We start from the raw sequence: 20,192 nt of genomic DNA, 5'->3' as shown, positions 1-20,192 counted from the left end.
TTATAGTATAAAAATGTTCCGCATCTTCAATTAAAATACTTGGAAAAAACTAATTTTTGATTGGGCCTATTACGTGTTTTTTTCAAAATATGTGTAGGTCCACCCTAAAAAACGGCCAAGCCACTCGTTTTTTTCTGTCTGGGATAAGCCTTCTCCAACTTCGGGCCGATAACGGGAATTTTTGCCGAACCGTCATCGGCCCGACCTCGGAGAGAGAAAATTTCCCCTCCCGAAAAGCCTTATCCCGTGTTTACTTTCAAAAAATGCCATAAACAAAGGGTCTATGAATGACAAGCAAATGCAGAATGACTTATCAAGAAGGCCTATTCCGGAGAAACAAATGAAAATAGACTTAAAATTTTATTTTAACGATTTCGTCACATTTTTGCATGTTTTCGATGCAATTAAGGTTATGGATGGATAGATAGTGTTGATTATGTGCTTTTAGGAGCATTTGCTGCCTAAAATATCATAAACCTGGGAAATAGGAATATAAATTGTGATGCATTTTTTTCGAACGGCATTTTCTCAATGTTTACGTTTTGGCTGTAGGCCCTTTTCAAATGTTACGCGAGATCTCTTTATTTTGGATAAAAAATAGAGCAGATGAGGTTTGATTTCTGTCATGATCGTAAGTATTAAAATACGTTTTGATTTGTTCATTTTCTCTTTGAATTAGAACAAAATTACACTTAAGTTTTCTATCGGATTACATAGATTCAAGGACACAAATTTAAAAGTAACAAAAACCTTACAAATCAATCAAGTCATTGCATTGATGAAAATTAGAGTTAACATAAGACCTTTCCTAAACTTATTCCAGCAATATCAAAGAGTAGGGTATTGACGTCACAGCACATGCAATATGCTCACCGGTGCGACGCTCACGTGCGCAAATGCGCATTTCAAACGAACGAGAGAGAATTCGACCACTGAAGTACTCGACGACGAGTGCTAGAACCATAATTTGGCTAGCAAATATTAGATGGCAGCACTATAAGGGTATAAACGATTTTCTCATCGGTGGCTGTAGATGTCCACTTCTCTGAGAAAATTTCAGACTTTGTAACTGGTGCCCGGTCGACTTTGTAGTGTAGGTGATCGTCCGGTTAATAATCCATAACCGATACCCATAGAGATAGTCTGATATCTATCTGGTTTATATAAAATTCAATGAGTTTCCTGTATTTTTTCCGCTTCAATCGTAGTTGTTTTTTGTATTTCCTCCTTTCATACACTACTCGCGCCAATCAACGGTCAGTTCAGTTAGGCGCCACCGTCTGCCGTGTGCCTATGTACCAATATTGTCTGCCTTCTCTAGACGCTCGATCGGACAGTGCTTTTCAAAGAGCCATCCGCCTGCAACGACGAACTCTCGTCGTCAACATCTTTCAGTTCTTCGACAACCGCCGCGGTGTTTACACGAGCTTTATTTTGACTACACAGAGGACTTGCTTTTTAACGGTTGGCAATTTCCCCTCCCAGCTGATAGTGAGCGCCAGCTGTCCGTTGGAGGCTTTCTTGGAAGGTCATCTCGTCTGGTAAAGGTGATATTTTTAAAGCGAAAACCTGAGAGTTGTCACGTGGTTGTGAATGGAAGAACTAATTACTTTCACTAATTTTCAGAGAGTGGATGACTAAAGTGTGAATTGTAGCAAGTAATATCGATTTTTCGATGAATCAGAGGCAACATTAAGAAAAACAGTTCATGATGACGTCGATGAAGCTGATCAGATTGACAGCGATCGTGTTGTTGGCGTTTGCGGTGCTTACAGGTAAGCCGGTTTGCTATGGATAAGAAGACGCAAATAATGATCGGAAGAATCGTGAGAATAATAATTCACAAAAAGAGAAGTGGGAGGAACGTTGAACACACAGCTGTGATATCTTGGAAATAAGCGAGTGATAATTGATCGATGCTTGTTATTTGTGCACTTCGAGCGACATCACGTCCTCCGGCGATCAAGGACTACGTCCATTAACCTATCCGACTGGAATGATATCATCACCTGTGAGATCATACCTCGCTTGTTTAGATTCCATTAAAGGCGAATACGGGCGTTCAATTCCAACCAACCGAAGCTGTTCGAACGAAATTGATTCAATTAAAGCTCGTTTAAAATGGAAATTGATAGCACCCGTGTGGTCAGAAAGTAAAACAATAATAATCAAACATTTTACAGGCGAGTTATGTCGATGATGGCTGATTTCCTCAGAATTGGAGCAACGGTTGGCCTGTGCATCTGTCTGATAACTGCATGACCTTGTTTAAACGAGGAATACTACCCTGACCTTCTCTATCGCCTAATTCGATTATCTGTTTGAATTTAGTCAAATGAAATGACTGTTACTTGCATGAATAGATGCAAAAAGACATCGCTTGATTAATTAAATTTCACAACTGTCTGTTTCTAAATCAATGAAGTCGAAATCAATTTACAAATTACATTCCAATCTATCTATGATATTGAATAGGCGTTGGGGATGCATGAATGAAATAAATTGAATGTTTCTTACGAATATCTGGTTACACAGATCCTACAAACATGGGTCACTTTGTACCAATAATTTATTACTACATTTTGTATGTTGTAATGATCATCTATATAATAAAAATGAGTTGAGATTTCCTTCCTGACGATTGAACTCGCGAACGGGTTAACCCTTTATAAGGCAGTGGCAACTATATTGCCACCAACAAATAATATGTTTTTCTATTTATTAACAAGAGCTCTACTTATTATTTCACATGTAGTGACTATATTTGGTTCCTAGTAACACCCCAGATGAATTTGAGCCATAAAAAAATTGAAATGTCAATTTGAGAACAGTTTTTTTACGAACAGATCGTAAGTTTCGAGTGGAAGAAGGATTTTCAGTTATAATTCGTTAAAAAAACGACAAAGATATATTTTTTCCCGTTGGTATCAATTATTTTGAATCTCCTGTGTTAGATTACTACGTGATTAGCGTGAAAAAAGCTTTGCCTTGCTGTATATTTGGTTTTTGGATTTTTGACGAAATTGTGTTTTTTTCCCAAGGATCCCCCCTTGGGAGAAAAAACGCGAATTTTTTTTTTCACTTACTTGTTATGCGTTTTCTGACTAGGACTCTTCACCAAAAAATGTAACGTACCTTTATTTGACTGATTCTACGCAAAACCAAATTTTTAAAAATCTTTTTATATTTTTGTTGTTGCCTGTTTTCCCGCTTGCCAAGCAGTGGCAACTATATTGCCACCAATGTTATCCCGCTTCGCGGGCAGTGGCAACTATATTGCCACCAATGTTTTACCGCTTGGCGGGCAGTGGCAACTATATTGCCACCAATTTTTCAATGTTTCTGAACTGTTTAATGTATAACAAACATACATTTGAGTTTAATACCATGTCAACATTGTGTCCTATTGTTGTTTTTGTTAATTTATTGTTTAGATTCGTCTGCCTTATAAAGGGTTAACCGATTTACAAGTTTTTTTCCCTAATCGATTCGTTTTGGGAACCGCAAGGTTTGTATATACAAAAAGTTGGTGAATATAACGGGGAAATGTAAAAAAAATCAGAATACAATTTTGGGTCAGCTGCTTAGGGAAGTAAAACAATCGCACGGAGATTGATCTAGAGTGCGGTGCTGCAAATAGTTCAGTGCGTGACATTTGCAACACCCGGGCAAAGCTGGGTTTCTTTCGCTAGTAATAATATAATTTAATTGGATGAAATGATGCCTCAATAATTCAGTATGGCTACAGCCTAATGGAAGAAGATGGTTTGTTCAACATTTATATTTATTATTTTACTTGGCTGATATCAGTAGATCGGTGCTTACGAATGATATCGCTAATACGTAGGGGGAGATCCCCCGGCGCCGTACACGCCCTATACCAGACACTTATCTAAACAACACTTGCAGAGATCCCTCCACCATCTTATGTAGTACAAAAGAAAGCTATTGGAAAGTCCTATACTTGCATGGAATATCAGATCCTCATGTTGTAAACTTTGAAGAACTTTAGTCAAGATGGTCAATATTAGTCATATTTCAAACAGATTTGTTAGATGGTGCAAAATAAATTTTTGTATCCGGTTGATGTCCCCCGGTCCGGACAGTGAATTTTTTCATATGATCAAATCGCCATTCTTTACACCTGTTTTCTTAAACTTACTTCAATTTAATTGTTTCTTCTTGCTAAGGTATTAGAAAGCCATATAAATAAGCAGAAACAAAAAATGAAGATGACATTGAAAATGGTGGGAATTCCAGCACTGTTTTAAATATAAACCATGTCAAATTGCTGAATTCTTATAAAAATATGTTTATAATTCTACCTGCCTTTTGAACTAAAACCGTTGAGACAATCATTGAAGACGAGAGAAACTGTTTTAATATTCGAAACTTTATAATAAATATTTTAAACTATATTTTTAAAAATTCCAAGGCTTGTTTTTTTCGTATACTCGTTTATCAAAATAAAGAACAGAATACTAAATTAATGATTTCGTGTGTGTTACTTCTACGTGAAGTTAAACGATTTACAATGATATGGAAATGCTAATATCATCTTCCAAACTTAGACGTACATGTTCATGATAGAATTAGAGGCGAAAGTATAGAATTGATAGTTCCGTTAGGATACGGCAGGCATGAAGAATGTTTTTATAGAAGTCGATTTGAAAGCGAGCGGAGGGTAATATTTGTGATAGCACATATCACACGACCTTCCTTCTGCCAAGCTCCCAAGGGGGAGGGAAGAATATCAGTGTGGAAGCTGATATATCTCCACCGGCAAAAGGAAGGTGGTTTGATTTGCTCATAGGGTAGTGAGCTAATTCCCGTCGTAGTAGGTAGTGCTTGGTTTTCAAATCTGTTTTATACGCCAGCCCAACTACTTACTCTAACTAAGTTGTATGTAACACGTATTTTAGTGTTCCTAGTTTTCATTGTGTACTATTAGCGCATTGAACAAATCATAGTTTATTGAGAATCGGCAATCAAAAATACCCTTCAAATTTTTCAAATTTGTCTTATGAAAATCTGTTTACGTCCATGAGAATTTTCATTCGTCCAATCTAAAACTCGATGGATTGCTGTCAAATAAATCTGTTGGTATTGGTGTGCAGATTTCTACAAGTACACCAAATTAGTTTTTATGCGGTATCATACCGTGTTAAATAAAAATAACATAAATTCAATTAATATTGGCCTGTTCTGAATATGATATGTGTACATTGTGGAACATTGAATAGAATATGTGTACGGAGGATGTTCGGGGCTATCCAAGAAATACCTGAAGTGGAGGTCTTCAGATCTACAAGCATAACCAATGATCTACAGGCCTGTTTTGTAAATGTAATGTTTCCATTGTAGTATATATAACAGAATCTGCGTATGGAAGACGTTCGCGGTTATCCAAGAAATACCTGAAGTGAAGGTCGCGTATCCAATGATCTACAGGCCTGTTTTGTAAATGTAATGTGCCCATTGTGGTACATATAACAGAATCTGCGTATGGAAGATCTTCACGGTTATTCAAGAAATCCCTGAAGTGAAGGCCTTCAGGTCTACACGCGTAACCAATGATCTACAGGCCTGTTTTCTAAATGTAATGTACCCATTGTAGTACATATAACAGAATCTGCGTATGGAAGACGTTCGCGGTTATCCAAGAAATACCGGAAGTGAAGGCCTTCAGATCTACACGCGTAACCAATGATCTACAGGCCTATTTTGTTAATGTAATGTACCCATTGTGGTACATATAACAGAATCTGCGTATCGAAGACGTTCGCGGTTATCCAAGAAATACCTGAAGTGGAGGTCTTCAGATCTACACGCGTATCCAATGATCTACAGGCCTGTTTTGTAAATATAATATACCCATTGTGGTACATATAACAGAATCTGCGTATGGAAGATCTTCACGGTTAACCAATAAATCCCTGAAGTGAAGGCCTTCAGGTCTACACGCGTAACCAATGATCTACAGGCCTGTTTTGTAAATGTAATGTACAGAATCTGCGTATGGAAGACGTTCGCGGATATCCAAGAAATACCTGAAGTCGAGGTCTTCAGGTCTACGCACGTTATTAATGATCTACAGGCCTGTTTTGTAAATGTAATGTACCCATTGTAGTACATATAACAGAATCTGCGTATGGAAGACGTTCGCGGTTATCCAAGAAATACCAGAAATGGAGGCCTTCAGATCTACACGCGTAACCAATGAATTACAGGCTTTTTTTGTAAATGTAATATACCCATTGTGGTACATATGATAGAATTTGCATATGGAAGATCTTCACGGTTATCCAAGAAATCCCTGAAGTGAAGGCCTTTAGGTTTACACGCGTAATCAATGATCTACAGGCCTGCTTTGTAAATGTAATGTACCCATTGTAGTACATATAACAAAATCTGCGTATGGAAGACGTTCGCGGTTATCCAAGAAATACCGGAAGTGAAAGCCTTCAGGTCTACACGCGTAACCAATGATCTACAGGCTTGTTTTTTAAATGTTATGTACCCATTGTAGTACATATAACAGAATCTGCGTATGGAAGACGTTCGCGGTTATCCAAGAAATACCTGAAGTGGAGGCCTTCAGATCTACATGCATAACCAATGATCTACAAGATGGTTTTGTAAATGTAAGGTCCCTTTAATATCGACTCATGGAGGTTTCACAGTAACAGAATCTGCGTATGAAAGCCGTTCGCGGATATCCAAGAAATACCTGAAGTGGATCATTTCAGATCGACACGCGTAACCAACGATCTAAAGGCCTGTTTTGAATATATAATGTACCCATTACCCATTTTTGCCTTTCTCGTACAACAAAGTTGTACCGAAAGGCAATCATTTCACTCCAAGAACGAACTTTTTATAGAAGGCCCGGAGACCCATAGTGTTATATACCAATCACATCAGCTCAACGAACTGTATGCATGTGTGAATGTGTGTGTATGTGTGTGCACGAAAGCTAAGAAAAAATTAGACAACTTTTCTTATAGTAATCCTTAGCCGATTTTCTCGCAACAAGTTTTATTCGATAGAAGGCAAAGCCTAGTTGATCGCGTTTGAAAGTTATTACGAAAATGGTACATTGAACCGAGCCATATAAGCAACATATAAGGTTGGTGTCTTGACTAAATGCGAGAAAGGCAGTATCACTATTCGGTGAACTAAGTTGGGTTTTTTTCTTTGAGGTCGTTCAACAATGATGTCACAGGTTTTAGGTTTAAGATTTTGTGACACTGCATATACAAGGTATACAAAAAAGTGTGACAGAGGAGGGAGGGGGGTCTAGAAATCTCAAAAAATAGTGGACGTCATATTTGAATCATCCCTTTATTTGTGTGTTTTTTAAGTTTATTATTCAATATGAAGAGAGCATGAACCATATTTGAAATCGGAACATTGATCTTCAGCTACGCGTGTAGATCAAATTGCCTTACTCCAGGGATTTCTTGAATGACCAAGAACATATGCTGTGAAGGCATTCTGTTATTCGTACTACAGAGAGCATGTACCATATTTGAAACCAGAAAATTGATCATCAGCTACGCGTGTAGATCGAAAGGCCCTACTCCAAGGATTTCTTGGATGACCAAGAACATATGCTGAGAACGCATTCTGTTCTTTGTACTACAGAGAGCATGTACCATATTTGAAACCGGAAAATTGATCTTCAGTTATGCGTGTAGATCGAAAGGCCTTACTCCAGGGATTTCTTGGATGACCAAGAACATATGCTGTGAACGCATTCTGTTATTTGTACTACAGAGAGCATATACCATGTTTGAAACCGGAAAATTGATCTTCAGTTACGCATGTAGATCGAAAGGCCTTACTCCAGGGATTTCTTGGATGACCAAGAACATATGCAGTGAACGCATTCTGGTCTTTGTACTACAGAGAGCATGTACCATATTTGAAACCGGAAAATTGATTTTTAGTTACGCGTGTAGATCGAAAGGCCTTACTCCAGGGATTTCTTGGTTGACCAAGAACATATGCTGTGAACGCATTCTGTTCTTTGTACTACAGAGAGCATGTACCATGTTTGAAACCGGAAAATTGATCTTCAGTTACGCGTGTAGATCGAAAGGCCTTACTCCAGGGATTTCTTGGATGACCAAGAACATATGCAGTGAATGCATTCTGGTCTTTGTACTACAGAGAGCATGTACCATATTTGAAACCGGAAAATTGATCTTCAGTTACGCGTGTAGATCGAAAGGCCTTACTCCAGGGATTTCTTGGATGACCAAGAACATATGCAGTGAACGCATTCTGTTCTTTGTACTACAGAGAGCATGTACCATATTTGAAACCGAAAAATTGATCTTCAGTTACACGTGTAGATCGAAAGGCCTTACTCCAGGGATTTCTTGGATGACCAAGAACATATGCAGTGAATGCATTCTGGTCTTTGTACTACAGAGAGCATGTACCATATTTAAACCGGAAAATTGATCTTCAGTTACGCGTGTAGATCGAAAGGCCTTATTTCAGGGATTTCTTGGATGACCAAGAACATATCTGGCGCTTAGTTTCATAGGGGCGTAACTGTATTGATCGATTTCTCTTAATCGATTTTATATTTTGTTAATAACTCAATTGTTCCAAAAGCTACAACCGTGATTATTGATTCTGGTGCAAGATACAATCATCCTTTATCATACCAAACCATAAAATCATCGATAATCTAGCACAATTCGACAGAATAATAAAAAGAAAACATCGACGAAAAGAAATCGATCTATACAGTTACGCCCCTATGAAACTAAGTGCGAGATATGCAGTGAACGCATTCTGTTCTTTGTACTACAGAGAGCATGTACCATATTTAAAACCGGAAAATTGATCTTCAGTTACACGTGTAGATCGGAAGGCCTTACTCCAGGGATTTCTTGGATGACCAAGAACATATGCAGTGAACGCATTCTGTTCTTTGTACCACAGAGAGCATGTACCATATTTGAAACCGGAAAATTTATCATCTACGTATTCTATCTCTGTACCACAAGGAGCATGTACCATACTTAAAACAGGACTGCAAATCTTTGTTCCTGAGCTCAAGCCATTTCTTGGATAACTGGACGACTTATCTGTGACTTTATGCAGAATAACTATCATTTCGGTCAATTTTGAAAGTCAAACTTAAAAGTTTGTTTTTGGTTCCAGTTAACAAAAATTTCCTATTGCAATCCCATTTCGACCGCATAAAAATGGTTTCGATTGTGCTGCCATTCAGCTAAATGCCTCAGTCTGTCAAACAACTAACACACATGCTTAACATGTACGTGGGTAGTGCTGCCAACAGATTTCTGTTATGAAATTATTTCTCCTGTTTCAAACTTTTGGAATAGTGGAAAATTTTAGTGTGAATGACGAGTGTGTATGAAAAATATTTATTTGGAAGACTTTTCTTTTATTACACTAGCGGAAAATAATTGAAAAACCCACTTTTATTGACTGCATGATGTATTATCAGATGTGTAACATAAGATTATTTCAGTTCAAACTACCAGTTTGGCAACGCGTTTTTCGACTATAAACAAGGCGACGAAGAAAATAAATTTCAAACGCTCTAAAGTTTGAAAAAGCAGATCATTTGAACGCCTTCCGGCAGTTATTTTGCAATTATTTTACACTTGAGCAATAAACATTGCTTTTATTTAGTGCGCAGTGAGAAATTTATGTGAAAAAGTGCGGTGAAAATCAGTGAATTACGTTGATTTTGGTGACGGTGTTGCGCGTCTTCTACAGCAGTGAACGAACTGGATTTTCCTTCGTCGCACGGATAACGTAGGAAATTGTGCAAAAGTCACAGCCGCAAAGTTAAATTTAACTGTATTTCAAGTAAGTAACGCCGGAATGTAATTTAAATGAATGCAGATCGTAGTGTACACTTTTTTCTATCTCGCCAGATGATTAGTTCATTATTTTAGTTTACGATTCGCGAGTATTTAGTGATTTAGAATTTGATATGATGAATGCTAGCGCCATGGACGAATTAGCGCATAACCCTATGCCATCGCGTGCGGAAGGATTTTCTATCGACGAGTGCTGTCTCCAAATTTCTAATATGACATCAGCATTTAGGCTAGATGTACCAGTTGGGGCTATAGCACCAGTTGTCGCACTAGTGCTTTATATGCCAAATGGCCAATCAAATCACCACAAAACAAGTTCATATCGATAAAGAATATTAATATGATACGATAAAACCTTTGATCTCCTCCAAAACAAGCAAAGCATAATTGTAAAAATTCATTTTGCTTAATTTTTGACGTCCTTTGCACCAGTTGTCGCACTAGTGGTCCCTATCTGGCCAGTCCCATAAGAAAACAATGGGATTTGCCAAATAAGGAAACAAAATTAAGAATAGTGCCACAACTGGTGCATGCGTTCCTATTATGGATTAATCAATTTTGATGATTATAACAAATTTTATTGTGGTTTTCACAGCTGTTCTAAGGAGAAGGAAATAAAACCTTTCACCTGATATATAAAGTCCATCCACATGCCTTTTACTTATTTAAAAAAATAGTTGTTCTTATGTATGGCGTCAATTGGTACACCCACCCTAGTCGAATAGGATTATTATTGCACAGTTCTGTTTTCTCATTGCGTCCGTCTCGTCGCAACCAATTTGGTTGCCTCGGAGAGAACAAAGCAGAGGAAGGCACTGCTGCTGTACCGTCGACCAATAACAGCTGAATTGATGGATGCCCCCACCAAGGGTAGTACACTAAATTAATGATTTCGTGTGTGTTACTTCTACGTGAAGTTAAACGATTTACAATGATATGGAAATGCTAATATCATCTTCCAAACTTAGACGCACATGTTCATGATAGAATTAGAGGCGAAAGTATAGAATTGATAGTTCCCCTTGAATCCCCCGTGAATTCTCCACTTCCTTCAAAGAAACAAGGTTTCAAAACCGTCCCGCCCAAGCGCGGAAAAATAGAAGGAAGCTGGAGACTTCAGATATTCCTTCTAAATCTAACGTTGACATTATTTCTTCTCCTATTGAACTGAGCAATCAGTTCGATTTGATTAACCCTTAAAGGCGCAAGGCGATTTTTTTAGAAATCGTCGGAAATATTTTTAACGTAAATAACCATTGAAATCATTAACATTAAACGTATTTTCGGTTTGTTGTTTTAAAACAACATTGCGCATTTAAGGGTTAATGATGAAATTGAGCAAATCGAATCAACCTCTAGCCCAGGTGATTCGATCCATGCGACAAAGCAAAGGATTCCGCCATTTGTGGTATCTTATGCCGAGTTTTCTGGCTTTAGGAATGAGATTTTGAGTATCCTTCAGGGGATCAAGGTTTCATTTCAGATTGCTAGGAAGGGTGACTGCCGCGTTTTGCCGGGATCCTTTGACGATCGCAAACGTCTTCTTCAGTATTTAACTGAGAAGCGCCATAAATTCTTCACATTCGACGACAAAACTGAGCGATTGTTCAAAGTCGTTTTGAAAGGTCTCCCCAGTGACGACAAATCACTGGATGAGATTAAAATTGAAATTTCTCAATTACTTGGATTTTCACCAGTCCAAGTAATTAAGATGAAAAAGAAATCTTACTCTGGTACTTGCCAAAGGGGTATTTCTCAAGAATTTTATTTTGTTCACTTTAACAACACTTGCACTGAATAATATGAAAAGTTTGGAAAAGACCTGTATTATGTCCCATGTCCGTGTTACATGGGAACATTTCCGCAGGCCTGGGGGAAATTTCCAAAACCCCACCCAGTGCCGTAAGTGCCAAAAGTGGGGTCATGGAACTAAACTTTGTCACATGGATGCTAAATGCATGATTTGTGGTGGAACCTCTCACGCCAAGGACGCATGTCCTGTGAGAGAAGATTCCAATAAATTTAACTGTGCAAATTGTGGGGGCAATCATAAATCCAATTTCTGGGAATGCCCTTCACGCAAAAAAAGTTTTGAATTCCCGTGCAAAATTGATGACGGTTAATTCCAATCGGATCCCAGATTCGACGGGTAGAAATTTTTCAAACGCTCAAAATTCGAAACCAGTTACCGGTCGAGCACAATTCACGAACAAATTTTGCTGCTCCTCAACGGGTAGCAAGCACTTCAGTAAATTCAAATTTTCCGAATGTACCTACGTATGCAAACATCGCTGCTGGTAGACAAAATTTCTCTTCTCAAAATGAGGTTTATACCCATGTCCCAACGGAAAATAACGGTCATGTTGCCGATTCAGGTAGCATGTCTGCTTCGGATTTTGATTTTTTAACTGAACAATTGCATCACATGATTGATGCAATGTTCAAAGCAAATACCATACCTGAAGCTGTTCAGGTTGGTATAAAGTACACACAAAAAATTGTTATCGGACTCCGTTTTAATGGATCTAAATAATTGTGTGAAAGTTCTAAATTGGAATGCCCGCTCTCTAAAGGGTAAGGAAGATGAATTATTCAACTTCCTAACAGTTCATAATGTGCATATTTCCATTATAACTGAAACCTATTTGAAACCAGGACTCTCCATAAAACGAGATCCAAATTATCTACAGAAATGATCGTCTTGACAGCGCCTGTGGTGGGGTCGCTATTGTCATTAATAGACGTATCAAACATAAATTATTTTCTTCGTTCGAAACCAAAGTTTTTGAAACCTTGGGAGTTTCTATTGAAACAAATTTTGGGCAATTTTCCTTCATTGCAGCCTACTTGGGCAGCAAAAGAATTTGTTGAAAGCTGATCTTCAAATTCTAACTCGCAACAAATCTAAATTCTTCGTAATTGATGACTTCAATGCCAAACACCGTTAATGGAATAATGCTCAAAGCAATTCCAACGGCAAAATTTTATTTGAAGATTGTTCTGCGGGATATTATACTATTCAATATCCCAATATCCCAACTTGTTTTTCATCCACTCGAAATCCTTCGACAATTGATTTGGTTTTAACGGATTCAAGTCAGCTGTGTGGCCAATTGGTAACTCATGCTGACTTTGACTCTGATCACCTTCCTGTGACATTTGAAATCTCACAAGAAGCCATTTATAATCCAATCAGCTCTACTTTTAATTATCATAGAGCTGATTGGGATTTATATAAAACATATATTGATAGGAATTTTGATGTTAATATTCCTTTGGATACCAAAAGTGATATTAATAATACTCTCGTATCTTTGACAAATTTAATTGTCGAAGCCAGAGGCATTGCATTTCCTAAATGTGAAATTAAATTCAACTCCATTATTATTGACGACGATCTTTAGCTACTGATCCGTCTTAAAAATGTGAGGCGAAGGCAATACCAAAGAACTCGCGATCGCGATTTCTCTTTTTCACAATAAATAGTAATTTTACCATAACTTCTAAGCCCATAGTCCGATCTGGCCAATTTTCAATAAGAAACAATGAGACATTCTGCGTCGAATGCAATTTAATGCGAGCAAATCGAATGAGGAAAAGTGCCTGAAAAATGAGTGACATTTTTTTATCGATTTTCCCATAAAAAATGGTATAATTTTCGATCCCATAGTCCGATATGGCCAATTTTCAATAGGAAACAACGGGACAGGATTCTACGTCGAATGCAACTTGTTGTGAGCAAATCGGTTGAGGATAAGTGCCCGAAAAATGAGTGAAATTTTTTACGCGATTTTTTCGTATGAATTTGTATTTTGGCCATAACTTTCGATCCCATAGTCCGATCTGGCCAATTTCAAATAGGAAACAATGGGACAGGATACTACGTTGAATGCAACTTGTTGCGAGCAAATCGGTTGAGTATAAGTGCCCGAAAAATGAGTAACATTTTTTACGCAATTTTTTCGTATGAATTTGTATTTTGGCCATAACTTTCGATCCCAATAGGAAACAATGGGACAGGATTCTTCGTACAATGCAATTTGTTGCGAGCAAATCGGTTGAGGATAAGTGCCCGAAAAATGAGTGACATTTTTTACGCGATTTTTTCGTATGAATTTGTATTTTGGCCATAACTTTCGATCCCATAGTCCGATCCGGCCAATTTCTAATAGGAAACAATGAGACAGGATTCTTCGTACAATGCAATTTGTTGCGAGCAAATCGGTTGAGGATAAGTGCCCGAAAAATGAGTGACTTTTTTTACGCGATTTTTTCGTATGAATTTGTATTTTGGCCATAACTTTCGATCCCATAGTCCGATCTGGCCAATTTCAAATAGGAAACAATGCGACAGGATTCTTCGTACAATGCAACTTGTTGCGAGCAAATCGGTTGAGTATAAGTGCCCGAAAAATGAGTAACATTTTTTACGCAATTTTTTCGTATGAATTTGTATTTTGGCCATAACTTTCGATCCCAATAGGACACAATGGGACAGGATTCTTCGTACAATGCAATTTGTTGCGAGCAAATCGGTTGAGGATAAGTGCCCGAAAAATGAGTGACATTTTTTACGCGATTTTTTCGTATGAATTTGTATTTTGGCCATAACTTCTGATCCCATAGTCCGATCTGACCAATTTCAAATACACTCAAAATAATTTTCACTTAAGAGTTACATGAAAATATATGCGGATATTTTCCATCTAGTTTCGTTTGTAGAAGTTAAATGATTTGTTAGTGATGGTACTCACTGCTCTCAATTCACTAAAAAATGTAATTAAATTTAAGTGAATTTAAATTTCAACAAACACCTAGATTTTAAGTGAATTGGAATAATAGTTTGCGCTATACCCGTGTGAGTGATAATAATTCCCGTCCACTAGAGGCGGACGGGACCGAAAATAGAGGTATGAATTATTCATTTCATACTCAAAACTTATTTTTGTAAATTGCTCTCATGATGTTTCTGCACAATTTTGCATTAGCGATTGATGCAAAACATAGACTTTGGTCTGAGTACCCCACTCATATATTTTTCATACATTCGTGACAAGTAGTATTCACTAGAAAAGAATATAGATATCGTTTTCTACGTTTTCATTTAAATTTCACTACATTTCTTTTTGGAATGCATATGACATGTGAGTAAGTTTTATTTGACACAAGTAAGGTCGTCATAAATGTAGATTTTTAAAGCCTACCTGATTTTTATAGTGGAAATTAAGTGACAATCATTTTGAGTGTAGGATACAATGGGACAGGATTCTGCGTCGAATGCAACTTGTTGCGAGCAAATCGGTTGAGGATAAGTGCCCGAAAAATGAGTGACATTTTTTACGCGATTTTTTCGTATGAATTTGTATTTTGGCCATAACTTTCGATCCCATAGTTCGATCTGACCAATTTCAAATAGGAAACAATGGGACAGGATTCTGCATCGAATGCAACTTATTGCGAGCAAATTGGTTGAGATTAAGTTCCCGAAAAATGAGTGACATTTTTTACGCGATTTTTTCGTATGAGTTTGTATTTTGACCATAACTTCTGAGCCCATAGTCCGATCTGACCAATTTCAAATAGGAAACAATGGGACAGAATTCTGCGTCGAATGCAACTTGTTGCAAGCAAATCGATTGAGGATAAGTGCCCGAAAAATGAGTGACATTTTTTACGCGATTTTTTCGTATGAATTTGTATTTCGGCCATAACTTCTGATCCCATAGTCCGATCTGACCAATTTCAAATAGGAAACAATGGGACAGGATTCTGCGTCGAATGCAACTTGTTGCGAGCAAATCGGTTGAGGATAAGTGCCCGAAAAATGAGTGACATTTTTTACGCGATTTTTTCGTATGAATTTGTATTTTGGCCATAACTTTCGATCCCATAGTTCGATCTGACCAATTTCAAATAGGAAACAATGGGACAGGATTCTGCGTCGAATGCAACTTGTTGCGAGCAAATCGGTTGAGGATAAGTGCCCGAAAATGAGTGACATTTTTGAGTAGTTTTGCACTCACACACACATACACACACACACACACACACACACACACACACACACACACACACACACACACACACACACACACACACACACACACACACACACACACACACACACACACAGACATCACCTCGATTCGTCGAACTGAGTCGATTGGTATATAACACTATGGGTCTCCGGGCCTTCTATAAAAAGTTTGTTTTTGGAGCGATCATACAGCCTTTACCGTATACTTAGTATACGAGAAAGGCAAAAATGGTATAATTTTCGATCCCATAGTCCGATATGGCCAATTTTCAATAGGAAACAACGGGACAGGATTCTACGTCGAATGCAACTTGTTGTGAGCAAATCGATTGAGAATAAGTTCCCGAAAAATGAGTGACATTTTTTACGCGATTTTTTCGTATGAATTTGTATTTTGGCCATAACTTCTGATCCCATAGTCCGATCTGACCAATTTCAAATAGGAAACAATGGGACAGGATTCTGCGTCGAATGCAACTTGTTGCGAGCAAATCGGTTGAGAATAAGTGCCCGAAAAATGAGTGACATTTTTTACGCGATTTTTTCGTATGAATTTGTATTTTGACCATAACTTTCGATCCCAATAGTTCGATCTACCCAATTCAAAATAGGAAACAATGGGACAGGATTCTGCGTCGAATGCAACTTGTTGCGAGCAAATCGGTTGAGAATAAGTGCCCGAAAAATGAGCGACATTTTTTACGCGATTTTTTCGTATGAATTTGTATTTTGGCCATAACTTTCGATCCCATAGTTCGATCTGACCAATTTCAAATAGGAAACAATGGGACAGGATTCTGCATCGAATGCAACTTATTGCGAGCAAATTGGTTGAGATTAAGTTCCCGAAAAATGAGTGACATTTTTTACGCGATTTTTTCGTATGAGTTTGTATTTTGACCATAACTTCTGAGCCCATAGTCCGATCTGACCAATTTCAAATAGGAAACAATGGGACAGAATTCTGCGTCGAATGCAACTTGTTGCAAGCAAATCGATTGAGGATAAGTGCCCGAAAAATGAGTGACATTTTTTACGCGATTTTTTCGTATGAATTTGTATTTCGGCCATAACTTCTGATCCCATAGTCCGATCTGACCAATTTCAAATAGGAAACAATGGGACAGGATTCTGCGTCGAATGCAACTTGTTGCGAGCAAATCGGTTGAGGATAAGTGCCCGAAAAATGAGTGACATTTTTTGAGTAGTTTTGCGCACTCACACACACATACACACACACACACACACACACACACACACACACACACACACACACACACACACACACACACACACACACACACACACACACACACACACACACACACACACACACACACACACACACACACACACACACACACACACACACACACACACACACACACACAGACATCACCTCGATTCGTCGAACTGAGTCGATTGGTATATAACACTATGGGTCTCCGGGCCTTCTATAAAAAGTTTGTTTTGAGCGATCATACAGCCTTTACCGTATACTTAGTATACGAGAAAGGCAAAATGGTATAATTATCGATCCCATGGTCCGATATGGCCAATTTTCAATACGAAACAAAGGGACAGGATTCTGCGTCGAGTGCAACTTGTTGTGAGCAAATCGATTGAGGATAAGTTCCCGAAAAATGAGTGACATTTCTTACGCGATTTTTTCGTATGAATTTGTATTTTGGCCATAACTTCTGATCCCATAGTCCGATCTGACCAATTTCAAATAGGAAACAATGGGACAGGATTCTGCGTCGAATGCAACTTGTTGCGAGCAAATCGGTTGAGAATAAGTGCCCGAAAAATGAGCGACATTTTTTACGCGATTTTTTCGTATGAATTTGTATTTTGGCCATAACTTTCGATCCCATACTTCGATCTGACCAATTTCAAATAAGAAACAATGGGACAGGATTCTGCGTCGAATGCAACTTGTTGCAAGCAAATCGATTGAGGATAAGTGCCCGAAAAATGAGTGACATTTTTTACGCGATTTTTTCGTATGAATTTGTATTTCGGCCATAACTTCTGATCCCATAGTCCGATCTGACCAATTTCAAATAGGAAACAATGGGACAGGATTCTGCGTCGAATGCAACTTGTTGCGAGCAAATCGGTTGAGAATAAGTGCCCGAAAAATGAGCGACATTTTTTACGCGATTTTTTCGTATGAATTTGTATTTTGGCCATAACTTTCGATCCCATAGTTCGATCTGACCAATTTCAAATAGGAAACAATGGGACAGAATTCTGCGTCGAATGCAACTTGTTGCGAGCAAATCGGTTGAGGATAAGTGCCCGAAAAATGAGTGACATTTTTTACGCGATTTTTTCGTATGAATTTGTATTTTGGCCATAACTTTCGATCCCATAGTTCGATCTGACCAATTTCAAATAGGAAACAATGGGACAGGATTCTGCATCGAATGCAACTTATTGCGAGCAAATTGGTTGAGATTAAGTTCCCGAAAAATGAGTGACATTTTTACGCGATTTTTTCGTATGAGTTTGTATTTTGACCATAACTTGAGCCCATAGTCCGATCTGACCAATTTCAAATAGGGAAACAATGGAAAAGAATTCTGCGTCGAATGCAACTTGTTGCAAGCAAATCGATTAAGGATAAGTGCCCGAAAAATGAGTGACATTTTTTACGCGATTTTTTCGTATGAATTTGTATTTTGGCCATAACTTCTGATCCCATAGTCCGATCTGACCAATTTCAAATAGGAAACAATGGGACAGGATTCTGCGTCGAATGCAACTTGTTGCGAGCAAATCGGTTGAGGATAAGTGCCCGAAAAATGAGTGACATTTTTTACGCGATTTTTTCGTATGAATTTGTATTTTGGCCATAACTTTCGATCCCATAGTTCGATCTGACCAATTTCAAATAGGAAACAATGGGACAGGATTCTGCGTCGAATGCAACTTGTTGCGAGCAAATCGGTTGAGGATAAGTGCCCGAAAAATGAGTGACATTTTTTGAGTAGTTTTGCGCACACACACACACACACACACACACACACACACACACACACACACACACACACACACACACACACACACACACACACACACACACACACACACACACACACACACACACACACACACACACACAGATATCACCTCGATTCGTCGAACTGAGTCGATTGGTATATAACACTATGGGTCTCCGGGCCTTCTATAAAAAGTTTGTTTTTGGAGCGATCATACAGCCTTTACCGTATACTTAGTATACGAGAAAGGCAAAAATGGTATAATTTTCGATCCCATAGTCCAATATGGCCAATTTTCAATAGGAAACAACGGGACAGGATTCTACGTCGAATGCAACTTGTTGCGAGCAAATCGGTTGAGATTAAGTTCCCGAAAAATGAGTGACATTTTTTTACGCGATTTTTTCGTATGAATTTGTATTTTGGCCATAACTTCTGATCCCATAGTCCGATCAGACCAATTTCAAATAAGAAACAATTGGACAGGATTCTGCGTCGAATGCCACTTGTTGCGAGTAAATCGGTTGAGGATAAGTGCCCGAAAAATGAGTGACATTTTTTACGCGATTTTTTCGTATGAATTTGTATTTTGGCCATAACTTCTGATCCTATAGTTCGATTTGGCCAATTTCAAATAGGAAACAATGAGACAGGATTTTGCATCGAATGCAACTTGTTGCGAGCAAATCGGTTGAGATTAAGTTCCCGAAAAATGAGTGACATTTTTTACGCGATTTTTTCGTATGAATTTGTATTTTGACCATAACTTCTGATCCCATAATCCGATCTGACCAATTTCAAATAAGAAACAATGGGACAGAATTCTGCGTCGAATGCAACTTGTTGCAAGCAAATCGATTGAGGATAAGTGCCCGAAAAATGAGTGACATTTTTTACGCGATTTTTTCGTATGAATTTGTATTTTGGCCATAACTTCTGATCCCATAGTCCGATCTGACCAATTTCAAATAGGAAACAATGGGACAGGATTCTGCGTCGAATGCAACTTATTGCAAGCAAATCGGTTGAGAATAAGTGCCCGAAAAATGAGCGACATTTTTTACGCGATTTTTTCGTATGAATTTGTATTTTGCCATAACTTTCGATCCCATAGTTCGATCTGACCAATTTCAAACAGGAAACAATGGGACAGGATTCTGCGTCGAATGCAACTTGTTGCGAGCAAATCAGTTGAGGATAAGTGCCCGAAAAATGAGTGACATTTTTACGCGATTTTTTCGTATGAATTTGTATTTTGGCCATAACTTTCGA

The 20,192-nt window shown here is 38.1% G+C and overlaps 1 protein-coding gene across 2 annotated transcripts in view; it reads left to right on the top strand.

Annotated features, from left to right (window-relative positions):
• Nucleotides 1-1,278: 1,278 nt before the first annotated feature.
• Nucleotides 1,279-20,192, top strand: part of LOC134220624 (endoribonuclease CG2145-like) — a 26,109-nt gene continuing 7,195 nt past the window's right edge. Inside the window, exons 1-2 of one of the 2 annotated variants that reach the window (XM_062699724.1) lie at nt 1,279-1,541; nt 1,627-1,775. In XM_062699724.1, the coding sequence (XP_062555708.1) occupies nt 1,709-1,775 (67 nt within the window). In that variant the 5' untranslated portion in view covers nt 1,279-1,541; nt 1,627-1,708. Of the gene's footprint in view, nt 1,548-1,626; nt 1,776-20,192 lie in introns of both variants that reach the window. The other variant, XM_062699723.1, reaches the window with a different exon arrangement.

This window comes from Armigeres subalbatus, chromosome 3, assembly GCF_024139115.2.
Source record: "Armigeres subalbatus isolate Guangzhou_Male chromosome 3, GZ_Asu_2, whole genome shotgun sequence".
Taxonomy (NCBI): domain Eukaryota; kingdom Metazoa; phylum Arthropoda; class Insecta; order Diptera; family Culicidae; genus Armigeres; species Armigeres subalbatus.
This window is presented reverse-complemented; position numbering and strand designations above follow the sequence as displayed.